Genomic DNA, 17,143 nt, shown 5'->3' with positions numbered 1-17,143 from the left:
GATCGGACGGACAAGATCAATCCACCCCTCCCCTATATAAGTTCCAGACCCCTACCCCGGCCCCCTAACTAAACCCCCCTCTCTACTGTTCATCATCACCTTCCTCAGACCCCTCCCTAACCCTAGCCGCCCTAGGATCCCACCGTCTGAAACCCGGCGGCATCAACGCCGCCGGTCACCAAAATAACACCCTAGAATCCCCTGAACATCCTCTACACAGATCCAACCTTAGTTTCATTCGAATCAGACCCCAACTCTTCGAATATTAAATCGAAGGTGGGTCTGAAAACTCCAACCTTTCCAATGGCTTCCAAAATAACACCATAGTACCCCCTAGCATGCCTTGTTATGGATCTGAAGTTTGTTTGGCTCGAATCAGTTCCGAGCTTCTCGAATCTTCTTTTGAAGATTCAGACCAAACAAGAACAAACTTAGATCCGTTTTAAGCTGACACCAAATGACCCCTAGGCTACCCTCACCCTTGTATCATATTTGGTTCTCCTCGAATCTGACCAGAAATGGTTAAGTCCCAAATCGAACTTTCAAGAACCCTAAAAATACCAAACTTTTGGATTCTGTTTAGATTGAATAAAGATTGAGGTTTAATCGACCTTAGTCGAAGTATTTTCAGTGGAAAATACTTCGACTAAGGTCTGTTTGATTTCAAACAAAATCCGAAGCCGAGTTGAGTTCGAGTCTGATTAAAATTCAGAGGTACTTTTCTATTTCTGTTTGTATATTCTGTATGTATTTTTGTTTGTTTTAATAACTCGTTGATTTTTCATATTTTTGTTTTGATTAAATTCTGTCATCTTTGTCTCATACCCGTCTATATGATCAAAATATGAAACTATTTCTGTTGGTTGTGATTATTCACAATGTAAGTAATCGACTCGATTAAGTTCGTCGATTAGTTATATTATGAATTCTCATTTATGACAATGCTAATTGAAACAGTCTGTTTTTATTGTTTTAGACTAATTATGGACAAATATTATAAGTAATCAACTGATTAATACTCGTCAATTAAATCATGTTTGTTTGCGAATCAGTGAATTCAAATGTGTGCTGTATATATCATTTTCTGAACAGGGCATTGTCAGTATACTAACAATGCCCATGTGTTTGTTTAACTTTAGTCCAATGTTGAATTCAGTTTGATTGCTATGTTGAATTCAGTATAATTGATTGTGATGTTAAGTTTGAATTCAAGTTTACAAGTGTTAGTTAAATACAATTGTAATAGGAATTTAATCCTAGGACTGGTTATAACTGTTAAAGCAGACTTTAAAATCTGTTTTGCAACATATTCTGATTTTAGTTTAAAGGCTGTAATTACAGAAGGATTTCAGGTTTATTTTGAAATGAAACAGTAGGGTAATGTGATAGTGTGCTTTCAATGGAATGTTGGTTGGCTATAATTTAAGATACTAATGGGAAACAAGGGATAATGGGGCTGCTGAAAAACAGGATAAATAGCACTTAGTTTTAAATTATTCAAAAGTAGTTTTAATGGAAAAACTTTCTGATTTTTAAAGGAGAAAAGGGTCCATCCAGCACTAAACTGTATAGGACCAGCCCTGTATAAATACAGGGAGCTGGACAGACTGAAGGAGTCAGTTTTTCAGAGAGGGAATTGGGACTGATTTAGGGCAGTTTTCAGACAGAGAGAGATTTTAAGAGCTTTAGAGAGGAAGAAAAAATCTGAAGAAATATCAGTTTCCAGAGAAAGAGAAAAATAAAGAGAGATACATTGAGAAAAATCAGAAATAGAAATCTGAAAAAAGAGGAAGAAAACAGAAAAGAAACAGAGAAAAAAAAATAAGAATACACACCTATACGCACAATCTGAAACAGATATAGAAACGAAAAAGAAAATCAGAAACATACTTTTCTTTGGATTTGTCCGGGTCTGTTTGTTTGATATTACTTGGATTAAATCTGAAAGTTTTCCCAAAAATCCTGTTACTATGCATCTGGGCTCCTCGGATCCTATTCTTGTTCAGACTTGCTGTGTTATCGGTACATTCTACTGATTTTGTTATTGCTGCTACTGCTGAAATTTACTCCTTCTACCTTCATTTTCAGGTACATGTCTTTTAAATTTTATGTTGGAAAGAGAGTCAACATGACTAATCAATGAAGTTTGAATTGCAATTCTGTTTTCCATTTGTCCAAGTTCATCAGTTTAAATTTCATTTTTTGTTTCATGTTAGTTAATTAATAGTGAATTCAATTTGACAGCTATGAGTTAATTATCTTACTTTGAAATTCGTATAAAGCTTTGTAATAATGTTAGCCCTTCATCTCATTAGTTTAGTCATGTTTGAACTGTTAAGGTAGGAAACATGACATAAAGATTGGCCATTAACTAGGCCTCGCGACGTTGTTAGTTGAATAAAGAATAGCGTGAAAATGTCAAACCATATTGCTAGTTTATTCTGATATCTGATTTAGTTGTGAAAGGAATGATATAAGTTGTACGTTCTTATGTGGCATTATAACAGGTATCTATAGAACCATTAGTGGATGGTAAGTTGAGTTGTTATGGCTCATTATGATGTTAAAGTACTACGAATGTTTCAAGATATACAAATATGTGGCATGTAAGGCAATGTTGTTAATCAATTTGTATAATAATTCCCTCTCTTATCAATTTGATGCCTATTTACCATCCTAAATAAATAATTAGGCCTATTAGATTAAAAGCAAGTATATGAGAATAAGATGAGATATACAAATTGCAACACTTTATATCAACGATAATTAGAAATAGGACTTGCACTAAATAGAAATAATAAAAGTTCTTGAAAAATATTCTTCCCTTTATAAATCATTTTAGTTTCATATACAATTCATTATTGGGCATATAGATACATATGTTGTATTTGCAAAAAATAGTGTTAATCATATTTTTACGCTTTTCTTTGAATTTGAATAGTCTGGCTGAATATAATTTATATCCGGAAATTATAATCGACGGGTAACATTTAATAAATTGCAAGTTCTTTTCAAGAATTCAAGGGTATCTTAAATGGAGATTTCTCATGATATAATAAACAATTTGGAGAAAAAGGCCATTAACAAAGATTTTGCGCAATCCGGGATGCGTTCGCGCACCCTGATTATATAAAAAAAAAGAGCAAATTCGGATTATGCGTACGCGCAATTTCGAGCGAATATTTTAATAAAAATGATTTCTCCGCGGATGTCAAAATAATTTCATATAACCCGAGGTGTGCAGTTCATTATTTAAATAAAAAGGGTGATGATGTTCCTGATTTTGTTTTAAATCTCGAAAATATATTTTTTTTTTATAAAAACTAAACATGAACAATTTTATTGTGTGCACGTACGCGTGGCATGATCCCCGATAATTATAAAAAGTATATAATACGAATATACGTACGCGTAATTCGTCCATATAATTGTAAACAATAAGTAAAAAAAAACGGTAATAAAATCATGCAATAAAAACGTATTTAGTAAAATCAAGATAATTAAGCCAATAATAAAAACAGTTAAGCGACCGTGCTAGAACCACGGAATTCGGAAATGCCTAACACCTTCTTCCGAATTAACAGAATTCCTTACTCAGGATTTCTGGTTCGCAGAATAATAAACAGAGTCATATTCTCCTCGATTCAGGGATTAAAATTGGTGACTTGGGACGCCTTAAAATTCTCAGGTGGCGACTCTGAAACAAAACAAATAAATCCCATTTCGACTGTCCTTTAATTGGAAAAACTCCCTTGTACCCTCGCGGGCGCGGTAAAAAGGAGGTGTGACATTACTATTGCACAATGGTGGAGTAACAGAAGCCATAGCTAGATAACTAAATTGCTTTTAATTTGGTTTCCTTAACTTGAAAATTTTAGGGGTTCTGCCTTTCCTTATACAGCCCTAATAAAATATGATAGTAAGTTATATACATTGATAGGGTAATGAATTTTTGACCAGTGTAATTTAACAAATTATTTACCATTTGTTTTAAGTTACTAATCGATGGTATTAAACAGTGACTTATAATTATTTTTTAAATGACTTGAATTACATTGACAGTGCATAGAATCTTTGCTCAATAAAATGTATGGATTTACAGGCTCATCAACCACTCCCAAAAATAAAGGATGATGAGTGGGAAATCATATTATTTGATAGTACGAGGATCGATCAAGCGTTTCATTAAAAGCAGAATCGTGCTTTTAAAAGAAGAAAACATATATTAATAATAATTTCCACTATAATCCTTTTAAATTGTCGATCGATTATTCATAAATTTTGTCGATGAATTTGAAAACTGTTCTTCATCAATAAATTTTATATTCAGTTTTTGGTCTAGATACATCATTTGAGTATATTTGATTTCCTCTTTAATATTTTGTCAATATCTGCATTTTATTGAAAGTTATATTGAGTAGATATTGTTAATCCCCTCTTTTAAGAATTTTTTTATTTTTTAATCTTTGTAAATTAAAGTCCATACTTATAATAAGGAGTAAAATATCAGAGTTTGTCTTTACGGGGCGTGAGAGTAGAATTAGTAGGGGCATTTGCATCTATATCCGTTTTTGTGTCACGTTTTAACTTGTACCCGCTTTGTAAAAAAATTGCAAGCGTACCCGCTTTTTCGCATGACTTCAGCATACGGGGCTGAAGTAGTAAAGACAATCACGCAAAACTTCAGCATTCTAGTAGTCGGGCCTGAAGTTCAGCTCTGGAACTGAAGTTTTTGTTTTGTAACTGTCGAACTTCAGCTCTAGAGCTGAAGTTTTTGTTTGTAAGCTTTAGCTCTAGAGCTGAAGTTTTTGTTTGTAACTGGCGAACTTCAGCTCTAAAGCTGAAGTTTTTGTTTGTAAGCTTCAGCTATAGAGATGAAGTTTTTGTTTTGTAACTGTCGAACTTCAGCTCTAGAGCTGAAGTTTTTTCTGGAAAATCAGCTTTTTATGTTATTATCCGTTTTAAATGCAGCAACCTCATTTCGTCTTATTGTCCGCTTTAAATGCAGCAACCTCATTTCGTCTAACTCACACTCAACTTTGCTCAACCATTTTTATTGCTAAACAACTGATATTCGAAAATACATTATACAGTTTTATTATACATTCAGATAACGCAAATTTTTCTTTTTCTGAACATAGAAACATCTAATTCACATATACAAGGTTAGCTTTCTACTTGCTTCAATTATGCTTCTGGCTATAGCAATAAGTTTCTCCACAAATTATGTTGGAAAAATCCCAAGTACTAGAGGCTCTTTCTAAAAATGATTATTAATTTCTTGAAAACGAAATCCTAAATAAAATCGTTGTGTGAATACAAGTTATATACATAGCCATAACAGATTTCTTGCAGAAAAGGGAGAAGGAGAAGTTTGAGAAAGAAGAGGCGGATATAACTTTGAGGAGGAGAAGGAGGAGGAGAAAGGGGGCTGAAGTTGTTTAAAAAGTGGGTACAAGTTAAAAAAAAATTTAAAAAATGAATATAGATTAAATGAGGGCGACCAAATAGGGCGACCCGTATAATTTTTACAATTACCGTGCAATATTAGCTTTGTCGTTGCACCGCATGCATCTTGAATGTGTAATTAATGATTATATGACTCCTCGGAGTAGTAAAGGTGAAATTGAAAAAATTAAATTATTTTAATTTTCTAAAGTGACAAATATTTTGGACCATTTTCTGACATAACAGATGAAAACCTGAACTAATTGGTTGTGGGGTGGGTAGCTCACAGTGCATTTGCTATGTTACTCAAGTCATTTCCCACAAATTGAGAGAAAATAGTTCTCTTTAGGAAAATATTTTTCTAAGCATTTAATTTAACCAAACATGAAAAATTGGACCAAACTCACCCCTTTATGTCGTTGTTCTAAAAATTACTCATCAACTCATGTGACGTGGTTTGACTCTTTTGAAACTTGTGATTTTAAACATGTACTGATATCATTTGTGTGGTTATAAAAATTCTTATTAAAAGTAAAATAACTAATTTAAAATTAAATTATTTTTAAGTATAAAAATATATCTTTTTTTAAGGGGACTAATTAAAAAATTGTCATATAAACTGATATAGTGAGAGTAATAAAGATAAAGTTCAAATAACAAAGTAGTTATACTTATTCAGTGAATGTTCATCTAAATGCAAAATCTTAATATTAAGCTATCTATTTAGTCTCAAACAACTTAATCTTAATTAAAATAAATGGAGGCAAATGTCTACATTGGATGTGTAATGGGTAACTTTTAAAACGTACTGTACTAGTTAATACTATATTACAGTGAACGCGTAAAATATGGAAGCTACAGAAATCTAAACATCTAGAGATTTCAAAACAAAATAGTTAGGTCAACCCCACGGGCAGCTGTGAGCAACAGTGAGGAGCAATAAGCAAACCTTCTACCTCAATCAATCTTGCCAATATATCCTAGTTTTAAAAGCAACATCCGAGAAAAAATGATCCCTTAGGTGTGCATTGTAAAGTTTTAGTCCTTTTAAGTTTATCAAAAGTTAGCACCTTTGGCTTCCATAAAAATTAACAATTTATATTCGTTAGATTTGACGAAAACTGTGGGGGAATTTAACCTTAAACACCAAGAAAGTCCCATCAAATCTTGAAAATTGTAATGCACAAAACTATACTAGACACCAAAATATATGAAAAGTAATAGAAAATACGCCTCGAAAACCTACTCTAGACTCTAGAAATGGATCAAAAATAGCATAAACTACAAAAATTGTACCTCTGAATGTGAGTTCTCGCTAAATTTTTTTCACAGTTCCCGTGAAATATAACATACAAAAAAAAGGCATTTGTCATCTTCTCAGCTACATCCAGAGCAAGTATTTTGAAGATAAGAAATTAGGTATTTGAATCCTGCTGGTTCCCAAATTAGAACTCAAACTTACTCCTCATTGCTTTTGGACCTCTTCTCTAGTCAATAAACAATTTTGCGTCATTTTGCCTCGTTGAATGAACAACATAGGGAATGAATAAGCATTATTGTCTATCTTTCATTTTATTTGAGTGTGTTCAATACACGATCAACTAGCCTGTTTGATCATGCCAAAGGCTTGAACATCCAAACTACTAGTAATTTATGCACAAAAGAAACCAAAGGACAGTACCTAATAAAAAATTGATACTGTTAGGCTCTAATCATCTCTTACATAGACACGCTCTGGATATTGGGTACAAAATAAAACAATGATGTGACGTTTTACCCGAGAAATTCAAAAATATTTGGTTCTCTTTCCCCATTTTTAGACCGAAACAGGGGGTAGCATGAATAATAACATCCTTTCTCTTCCAGATGTCAAGTGACTTCCTTCTGATGGAAGTACATAACGAACAGGCTCCACAAATTTAGACAAGCAATCCGAAAGCATCTGCATACCTTCCAAAACTCTGTGGCCCAGCAACGTCTATATGGCATGAAAAAGTAGAGCAAGGAAACTACTATGGCAATCCAAAAAGTGAATGATCTTGAAAGTCAAGTAGGCAAAACAGGGCAAAGAAAACCTGAAATAAAAGCACAAGTTGCTTCTGTAGTTGGCTAGCGGAAAAGCCTCGGTACTGATCCTTTTGGAATCTTGCCTTCAAGTTTTAGCCTTCTATACGCTTCTCTCATGTGACACGGCCTGATTGGCCCTGTATCCTTTCTCTCCGCCATCACCATTCTAGCTGGATAAAAGAATTCCACGGAAAGATACAGTGATTACTTGGGATAGAATGATGCATTTTCAACTAAAACTACTACTTAAAAGATTGGTCCAGGCACCTTTCTGTTAATGAAGCCATAAAGCTCAGTAAGTCAATTGTGGGAAGAAGGTACAGGAGAGGCAGTTAAAGAGAGTGAAATTGAGCTCTGATGAAGAGAGGGCAGCGGCATCAAAGAGATGGTAGGATGCTTGGGTCAAAAGGGGCAAGAATATCATTACACTTTTTCTCGGTCTAAAAGTTCTAATCTTCCTATCCCTAGATGACACGTCTAGCTTTTTGAATCAACAGAACACATGTCAAATGCTACTTCAGACACGTCACAGATGCTAGCAAGCACAGTCCTTTTCCTTTACAGTTTGAATTGTGATGAGTCTGTCAATAGAAGCCATTTTGGTGTTACTCTTATAGTATCAAGTTTAAGAGATAAAGTGCTTTAACACTTTACTGGGCAGCATGCTCATTCGTGGATGGTTCTAAAGGCTGCTACTGCATTTACCCATTACTGAATCGACTAAGTCTATTATGCCTCACTGGAAAAGATATTTCGGGCTCATCTACTTTTCTAATATAAATTTGTAAATGCTTGCCAACCTGTTTCAACAAGCTCACCGACAAACAATTTTGCTATACCAGACACCACAATTGTCATTGGAACAGATATCTTTGCACTTCCTGTGATACTGGTCAGTAACTGCATAGACAACATAGGCAAAGAGTGATGACACATAAAATCAAATCATGCACAATACATTATGAAAGTGGACAAGCAAATATCTCAATGGTGTCATTAAGATTTAAGGTTCTAAAAATGTATGTTCTCGGTGAAAGACAAAATACTAATTGCTTTAATTGGCTGAATGGAAGGAACTGGTCAAATATCAGATGAGAAGGCCCTCCAACCTTAAAATATGGAAGTCTGGAAGCAGAACTAGCATTACGACTAGACGTGAAAATTGGAGTTGGCAAATAAGAGTCTTCTTGTAACGGAGATTAGCATTTTTCTACTTATTCTATTCCTGTTGTTAATTTATTGGTTCGTATTAACTGAACTGTTCACTTAGAAAGCCTAGGCACATATTAGAAAGATTAATTGACAGAGAATGAAGAGCCGTTACCCCATTTTCTTCTCAGTATACCCCATTTTGTCTAAACCCCCTGTCCCGGTCTCCCGGACAACGAACGACAAACATCTGAATAGGGCAATACATGCCGACAAGAGAGGGAAGAAAACAGTCTGAAATTATCCTCTATGGTACTTTTGGGTGATAATACCAATCATCTGTAACACATCGAGAAAAGGAAACATAAGAGGCTAAAAGGAGGAGATAGCGAGAGCATCAAAGACATACCCGCTTCATGTTAGATTTCTGAAAACCAGACCTACGGAAAGATTCATACCGACTCATTTGCTGCTCTGTAAATTGGGATAGTATAGACCTGCAAAAAAGAATCTATATAAAGATTGAAATACAATAGCATCCAAATAGTACTATATGGATGCCAATAATGATGTATCTTTTTTTAATAAGTAAAAATAATGTATTTACTCAGTAATGAGCTAATCGGACTAAGGTAGCTGTGCTGTGAGGTTAATTCCTCTGGAGAGGGTAAGGGTAAGTTTCTGATAAGGTATAGTTTGTAGGAACCAAATTTTTCATGCCAACAAAGCAGGCAGTCAAGGACCGCAACTATTAGTTTTTTGCAATGGCCTGTTTATGTGCCACATGAGATTAGCATCACATGAGTGGGCCTGTGAATGCAGAAATGCCGGTGAGATTAGCAGCCACAAGGATTCCAAATCTCAACCCCTACTTCTTATGGCTTATGTTAGCACTTGAACAAGAGACATTTAAGACGACGACAATTTTGAAAATGTCCTCCTCAGGGAGGAAAGCACTAAGAGGTTGTGATGGTAAGCAACCTTCACTTCCAACTAAGAGGTTGTGAGTTCGAGTCTTCCCAAGAGCAAGGTGGGAAGTTCTTGGAGGGAAGGATGTCGGGGGTCTATTTGGAAACAGCCTCTCTATCCCAGGGTAGGGGTAGGGTCTACGTACACACTACCCTCCCCAGACCCCACTAAGTGGGATTATACTGGGTTGTTGTTGTAGGGAGGAAAGCACCACAGAAACATGCTTACCCATGTTGTTCTAATGTTCATAAAACATGGAATAAACAACATAGTCTTTACCTAACAGATCGACAACATGTTTTCAAACCAAATTTGACCCTCTTCCTTAAAATGTGATAGCAACTCTCTATTACCAGGTAGAGGAATACTGGGAATTGGCCAAAATTTTGCATTGGATCTTATTTTAAACTTTCATTTGATGTTTCCTCTATCAAATTAACTTTATATTTTCTTCCTTTTCCACTAATACAATACATAAGTCAAATTAACATCTTGAGCTCCGCATCCAACAAACAAAGTTTTATAAGATGACATAGAGGGAGTATATAGGTTTGTAAAACATCAAATCATGAGTTTCAGCTTTCTTGATGGTTTGCACAGGTTTGGCAGTTTCCTAGACATCCCTCACTTTCAAAAGGAAAAATCTAATCAGAAAAGTACTAACTGCAATGAGCTACTTCTATTTTTATTGGTGATGCAATGACTCCAATACCATCTACATTAGTCACCTTCCCATTTTGCCCCTAACTTACTAATCCCGGTACCAGCAAAACTAGGTACCTTGCTGGAAAGGCAATATTTTCATTGCTACCAGGAGGCACCTCACACATTTATGGATAGAGCTAGTTTAAAAGAACAAATAGCATTTGCTTTTTCCCGCAGGTACTTACGAGCATCATATTAAGCAAGATGCCTCATCAAATTTTATAACAGATCTTAATACAAGAATCCAACTGGTTATGGACTTATAAGTACTCCAAAATTCATAAAGCAAATATCCTAAAGGTAGAGGCGCATAACAACATACTAAAGACAGAAGTGACGTAAGCATTTCTTGTAGCAAATAGACAAGCAGGAAGGAAATGGGAGAGCGAGATAATAATATTGATAACTATGAAAAAGCAGTTTTTCATTGTGTACAAATAACATTTATTAAGTAGTCCAACCAGATTTTCGAAGAGTGAAATCCATAAAGCAGAATGCTAAAGAACAAGGACCGATAGGCTTCTTGTTGATAAAAGGAACTTAAAAATAAAATAAAATAAATAAAATCAAAGACTTACTGCATCTTCACCACTTTATCAGGATCACTGCTTGATGCGAACTTTCCTAACTCCACATCCATGTTTTCTTCCTCTTCCTCCTCATCTTCCTCTTTTGTTTTACTACTTGGACCAGCAGTACCAACAGGAATTGGTGCAGTTATAGATGTCAAACGATTTCCTTGACCAGGATTGATGTTAACATCATCATCTACATGAACACTATCATTAGGTGCAGCTTGGTCTTCGTTTTCATTCTCGTCAAGGCCAACAGGGGATTCAGGGGGCGAGCCCTCCTGTTCCTCAATGGCAGCTTCAAAAGGATCCTTGGAATGCTTCATAGTATTATCTGCAGCAAAAAGTGAGACCTTAATGAAGTATACAACAAGCTTAGAACTTATCCATCTTTAGTAAGATTACCAGAATTCAAATCACAAACTTTAGATGTGCCGTATTAAGTTACTCGTGAGATGGAGACTAGGGAATGGTGTTATGTAAGACCGTTCGACTAGGTTGATTAGTAACTAATGATAGCTTCAAAATCTTTATCGCCGCATATCATTAAGTCATTTCTTGATAAGGATATTCTTTAAGTTATTTGTAATAGCAAGAATTATAAGGCAACAAAACAAATTGTAAAGCATCAGGAGAGAAAATGAATGTAATGGGTCCTAATGGGGCGAAACGATTATTTGAGCAAACCATATAGCCGACTTCAACTAGCTCGAGATTTAGGTATTGCAACACTGTTAAAGAAGATACAATGATATTTTACGTCAAAGAAGTTACAATTTATATTAGAAGCAACCCCATCTTCCTAGAATATGAATTGAAATAAACATAGTGGTCACGGAAAAACAATTCAGAAAAGAAGCAGCACAACAACAGCAGTTTACTCCATTTCATATAAGGTCACTTTACTTCTTCAATAATTTGATTCAGTCTGCAAACAGGAAAAACCTATTTACACTAGGGAAGATGCTTATCAATGCTAAGAGTGTTCTTCTTGATTGTTTAAAACAGGTTTCAAGACTATGTCCAAAGATAGGGTGGGTTGAACGGTTAATTGGAATCCTTCAATTAGTCCACTATAATCACAAAATACCCTAATGAATGAGCCCTGGCTCCTAAAAAAAATATTAACAGCAACAACAACAATTGATTCTAATAATGCGCTTTAGAAGACAGAGACTGTCCAATGCAGCTTCAGTTTTAACTCAAATCCAGCAGAATTATCTATAATTTACAGCAAAAAAGGGGTGGTCAATTGATCTGTCTAAAGATTCATAATTCTCTTAATGTAGAGGAAATCAAGTAAAAAATTACTAGATAAAATTATCTAGTATATTAAATCAAATAATAAAAGAGAATATGTACATAAAGCAAAGTTTAGATACGTAATCAACGAATAACCTGATAAGCGAGCGCTGGTTTCAGTAAATAGAATTAAGAACAGAGAACCTTAAGTAAACTGAATATGATTAATATAGAGGTGCAACTTTTTAAGCAAAAGCAAGATTTCCAATTGGGAAACGGGTTGAATTGTGTGGGGCTGGGTTGTGTTGGGTTTACACGTTAAATGGGAAGTCCGCAAATAGCCATTTTAGGGCCTTATTTATAGAATAGCCCGAATTTGCAACATAAAAAAGGTAAAAATTGCACGGGCCGCCCTATTTGGTCGCCCCCATTTAAACTATACTTATTTTTTTTTAAAGTTTTAACTTGTACCCACTTTTTAAACAACTTCAGCCCCCTTCTCCTCCTCCTTCTCCTCCTTCGTTTTCTTCTTCTTTTTCTTTCTTCTGCTACCTGAACACTCCCATGAGAGACTTTATAATGTAATGTGTATGTATGCCTCCACAAATTTCCACTTTTACCGATACAATATTGATCCTTTTGAGATCAATATTGTGTCATACTGTATAAAGCATCAGTCAGCCGCTTGCCTTAGATTATTAGATGAAGTTTCGAAATAAGACGTCGTTTCATATTAAGACAAAGACCTGATGAAAAAATAAGAACATAAATTGCTTTTTACTGGACTAGGTACTTATAATTTAAAGGGGGGGAAATCATACCTAAGTGACGATGAAGTTTAGGATCCTAATGCCTACACTTTTAGCCATGCCAAAAGAATGCAAATGTCATTGACTTAGAGGTACTGAGAAAAATGGTAAAGGACATGCTCATTAGCAGTTATCTGAATGAGATCATACACATTACAGGACAAAAAAACTTCAGCTTTTAGTGCTAAAGTTTTTACAAATGAACTAAATAACTTCAGCATTTTCTGCTGAAGCTTGTGAAAAAGTTTAATGATAAAACTAATGAATCCAGGACAAAAAAACTTCAGCTTATTTAGTGCAATTACAAACAAAAACTTTAGCAAATAGAGAACAAAACTTCAGCTACTATGCTTAAGTTCAGCAATTACAAACAAAAACTTCAGCAAATAGAGAACAAAACTTTAGCTACTATGCTTAAGTTCAGCAATTACAAACAAAAACTTCAGCACACTTGGTTCGCGTCTACTAGAATACTGAAGTTTTGCGTGATTGTCTTTGCTACTTCAGCCCCGTATGCTGAAGTTACGCGAAAAAGTGGGTACACTTGTAATTTTTTTGCAAAGTGGGCACAAGTTAAAACGTGACCCAAAAAGCGGGTATAGATGAAAATCCCCCCAAAAAAAGTTTAAAATTTAATCGCATAAGAATCACTTGAAATTGTGGGCTTGAAATTAGATCTGTCAATGGCTAAGAATCACTTGAAATTGAGGTCTGAAGTTTAAAAGAATTTTTACCTTCTATAGCAAAGGTTGATACCTTATTTATTTTAAATAAATGCCTTTTAAAAAAATTATATTCTATAGCTACCTTTTGATTTTTATAGTCAAATATCTATTTATGGTCCCCTCCTACCCTTAAGCCATAAAATACGGTTTGTATTATTTTTCTCTCTCATTCTTTCAGATTTGTCTCCTCTCTCTCTCTCTCTCTTAACACTTTGTAGAATAGCTAACGAGTTCTCTCCTGCTCTGTGAAGGAAAATCAATGGCAAGTTGGTTCCAGAAATTCCTGCCTAGTGAAGCAAGATTGGAAAATGCAACCTCCTGAAATACTTGTTACGGGGATGAGTAGTGGCATTGAAGTCGGTCCAATCAATTCTTGGTCGACGACCATCACCTTAATAGAAACGTAAGGGGCAAAGGTAGAGTATTTAGAGGCCAAGACAGAGAAATCTGGTGGGTTATCAGAGTACTTGTTACGAGGATGAGTAGTGGCTCTCTCCCCTTGCTTCCTCTTAGTGCGGCCCTCTCGACGAGACGACATTAGGGTTGTTCTTGAACAAAGACGACGGAGTTTGGGGCTGAGCAACTTGAAGATTCTGTTATCTTTTTTTTTAATTGTATTTCAATGTTTCTCGTTGTATTTTCGTGTATTTTATTGTATTCATTGTCTTTTATTCTATTGTATTTCAATGTATCTCGCTATATTCCATGTATTTCATTGTATTCACTGTCTCGCTGTATTCCATGAATGTATTCATATGTTTTTTTAATTAATATAATTTATGTATTCAGATGTATATATGTATTCAAATGTATCTGCAGTATGTATTCAAATGTATCAGTGATGATAGGCTATAATTACGTATTTTAGTCGATTATTACACTCTAATTTACTGTACTTTAGTTGAGTTTGCACTTTAATCGCTAGTGTTTTGCACTAATTGTGTGTTTTATGCCTTGTACGAGTGATTCTGAGCTATGTAGATGTTATGGAATGAATTCAAGTGATTTAGAGATTTGAAGCCTGAGTAAAAGCCCAAGTAATTAAGCCGGGATTGTGTTCGGGGATCAACGGATGATAGTTAGAACGAATGAAGAATCGAGTAAGTACATTGTGCATTGTCTAGTAAAATGGACATAACTTTTTGCTCAAAACTTCATTTGATCTCCACAATATATGGTTGGAAAGCTAACTCAAAGGAATACAACTTTCATGGTTTTACGTTTTTCCAAATTCCTAACAGAATAAGGTGAAAAGTGCGCGTCAAGAGCGCGACCGCACTCAGGCCGCGCACGTCAGGCAGAATCAAAGTGGATATGCATGGTCCAAGCGCGGTCTAGCTAGACCTCCTTAATCTTGTCTCTAACCCTTAGTATCTGTAGTTGTTAATTTACTATTTTAATTTGTTAATTAATTAGTTAAACACAAGAATTTTAATATCTATAAGTTAGGAACTGTTCAAGCTTGTTTTCTTGGTGATAGTGAACAACTGTAGCTAGGCCTTAGTTCTCTGTGGGATTCGACTCTGGACTTGTAAACCGGATTATATTTGCAACAACCTTTTAGTCCTTTTTATAAGGCATAGTTGGGCGTGATTAAATTTTGGCGCCGTTGCCGGGGAACTAACGGTGTAGCTGTAGGTGTACATATTTCTAGATAGCGAGTTTGAACTGTTATTTTTGTTTTCGTGTATTTGATTATTTGTTTATTTTTATTTTTTTTGGTTTTTGATCTGAGAGACATGACATCTTGGAATTATGAGAGTTTTGATGTTGGTAATTCTACTTTTGATCCTCGTTATGCATATTGTGGAGGAAACCATGCAGGGCAAAATTATCAAAATATTTCCGAGAGCAAGTTATGTGCACCAACTCAATCTTATGTGTGGAATATGTGTGATATGTGTGGTAATCAAGATGGTCACTTTCATAGTTGTGCTTACATATCTTATCTTCCACCAACCCCTTACTTTGATGGTTCTTTTTTTTTCTTGTGAAGTTAATAGGAACAAAGAACCCAGGTATGAAGACCTGAAAGAGATCGAGGATATGCTAAAGTGCCTTATGGAACAATATGATAAGATATAACTGCGGGTACAAAGGCAAGGGGCAACTATTCACAACTTGGAGACTCAAACGAATAAATTAATTGAACCTTGTAAAGCGCAACAAGTTGACATTGTGGATAGTAGCCAATATGAGTATGAATTGGCTGTAGAAATTGCCATTATACTGGAGGATTTTAAAAAATACGAGGATGAGCTAGAGGGGAAGGCCAGAATAGAACACCAACAATCAATCGAACTAGATTTTGAGATGCCGATGTCGTAGAAGAGATACTAGAGTCAACCAAGGATATTGAGGATACATATTTAGTTGACTCTAGTATCATTAGTGTTAAGGATGTTGACAATCCCAGTGTTTGTGTAGTTGAGCACATTGGTCCACACTCAAAGTATTTTTCCACCTTGTGTATGGATGATGATATGAAAATAGAGTCGTCCGAGCCACTTGAGGAGTCAAGGAGTAAGGAACGAGATGCCTACATTCTGGAATTATTCGTGCCAGAAAGTTGGGAATACACATCTCATCCGAGGCCAAGAAGTGCAGAATACTACATTATTTTATTGGGTCAGTCATGTTCGTTCTACCACCCAGGAGCATGATCACAGAGCAGAATCAAAACTTGGGGTCCAATTCATAAGTTCGAAGTGGAGGCAAAAAGTCATTCACGTTGTGTCGCGACGTTAAATCAAGCGCTTGTCGGGAGGCAACCAACTTTACTGCTTTCTTTTAATTTTTTTATTATATTATTTTTGTAGTGTCGATTTTCGATTTTCTAGGAGCATGGAAAGCAAAACAATTGGAAGGATGCAATAGCAAACTAGATGGTTGGAACAAAGTGTGAGGTACCCGCACGAAGGACCAGGTCTGGGAGAAGTCTGAGTACCCTATGAGATGCTAGTGCTTTGGCTTTTGGCCTACCAGGGAGTTTTTTTTACCCTCTTGTATGTATGGGTGTGCATTAGGGACAATGCACATTTTTAAGTGTGGGATGAGGAGATTGTCTAGGTGACTTTCTATGCTATTTTAGTTATGTTAGTTTAATTGAATATTTTTTTTTAAATAGAAATGATTGGACTTTTCCTGACGATGGATCTATTAGACAATTTTCTTGAGGGATTTAAGTCTAACGAAAAAAAATAATTTTTTTTGTTAGGTAGTGTAGAAATTCCCCTTTGGTTTTTTTTTTGTGTCGCTGTTCTTTTCCAAGGGTTTTATTTGAATCGGGTGTAGTTTATCTTTTTTTTACGAATAGGAGCCATTGTGTTGTATTTTGAAATGAAGCAATATCTCTTGACTTTGTTATGCCTTGAGAATAATGAGTAATTTGATTGTGACGCTTAGGCTCAGTTTTTGACTCTGGTATAAGTACCTTAAATTGTATGATTTTAACTTT

General features: G+C 35.2%; 1 protein-coding gene across 2 annotated transcripts; it reads right to left on the bottom strand.

Annotated features, from left to right (window-relative positions):
- Positions 1-6,991: 6,991 nt before the first annotated feature.
- On the bottom strand, positions 6,992-12,444 carry LOC107822076 (transcription initiation factor TFIID subunit 11). 2 transcript variants are annotated; one of them, XM_016648568.2, is made up of 6 exons: positions 12,309-12,444; positions 10,917-11,244; positions 9,074-9,161; positions 8,316-8,415; positions 7,524-7,685; positions 6,992-7,426 (listed from the first exon to the last, which is right to left on the bottom strand). In XM_016648568.2, exons 2-5 carry the CDS (start codon positions 11,234-11,236, stop codon positions 7,558-7,560), a joined length of 636 nt encoding a protein of 211 aa, XP_016504054.1. In that variant the 5' UTR covers positions 11,237-11,244; positions 12,309-12,444; the 3' UTR covers positions 6,992-7,426; positions 7,524-7,557. The 2 variants fall into 2 exon arrangements, with proteins under 2 accessions (XP_016504054.1, XP_016504055.1); XM_016648569.2 differs by having other exon boundaries at positions 7,271-7,409.
- Positions 12,445-17,143: the final 4,699 nt, after the last annotated feature.

This window comes from Nicotiana tabacum, chromosome 16, assembly GCF_000715075.1.
Source record: "Nicotiana tabacum cultivar K326 chromosome 16, ASM71507v2, whole genome shotgun sequence".
NCBI lineage: Eukaryota > Viridiplantae > Streptophyta > Magnoliopsida > Solanales > Solanaceae > Nicotiana > Nicotiana tabacum.
The sequence above is the reverse complement of the archived record's forward strand: the minus strand, read 5'-3'. Positions and strand labels throughout refer to the sequence as shown.

Coding starts and splice junctions, on each gene's coding strand:
- LOC107822076 (XM_016648568.2), bottom strand. CDS start 11,236: ATGAAGCATTCCAAGGATCCTTTTGAAGCTGCCATTGAGGAACAGGAG. Junction 9,162..10,916: donor GATAAAGTGGTGAAGATGCA/GTAAGTCTTTGA, acceptor TCTTTTTTGCAG/GTCTATACTATCCCAATTTA. Junction 8,416..9,073: donor AGAAATCTAACATGAAGCGG/GTATGTCTTTGA, acceptor TTGTCTATGCAG/TTACTGACCAGTATCACAGG.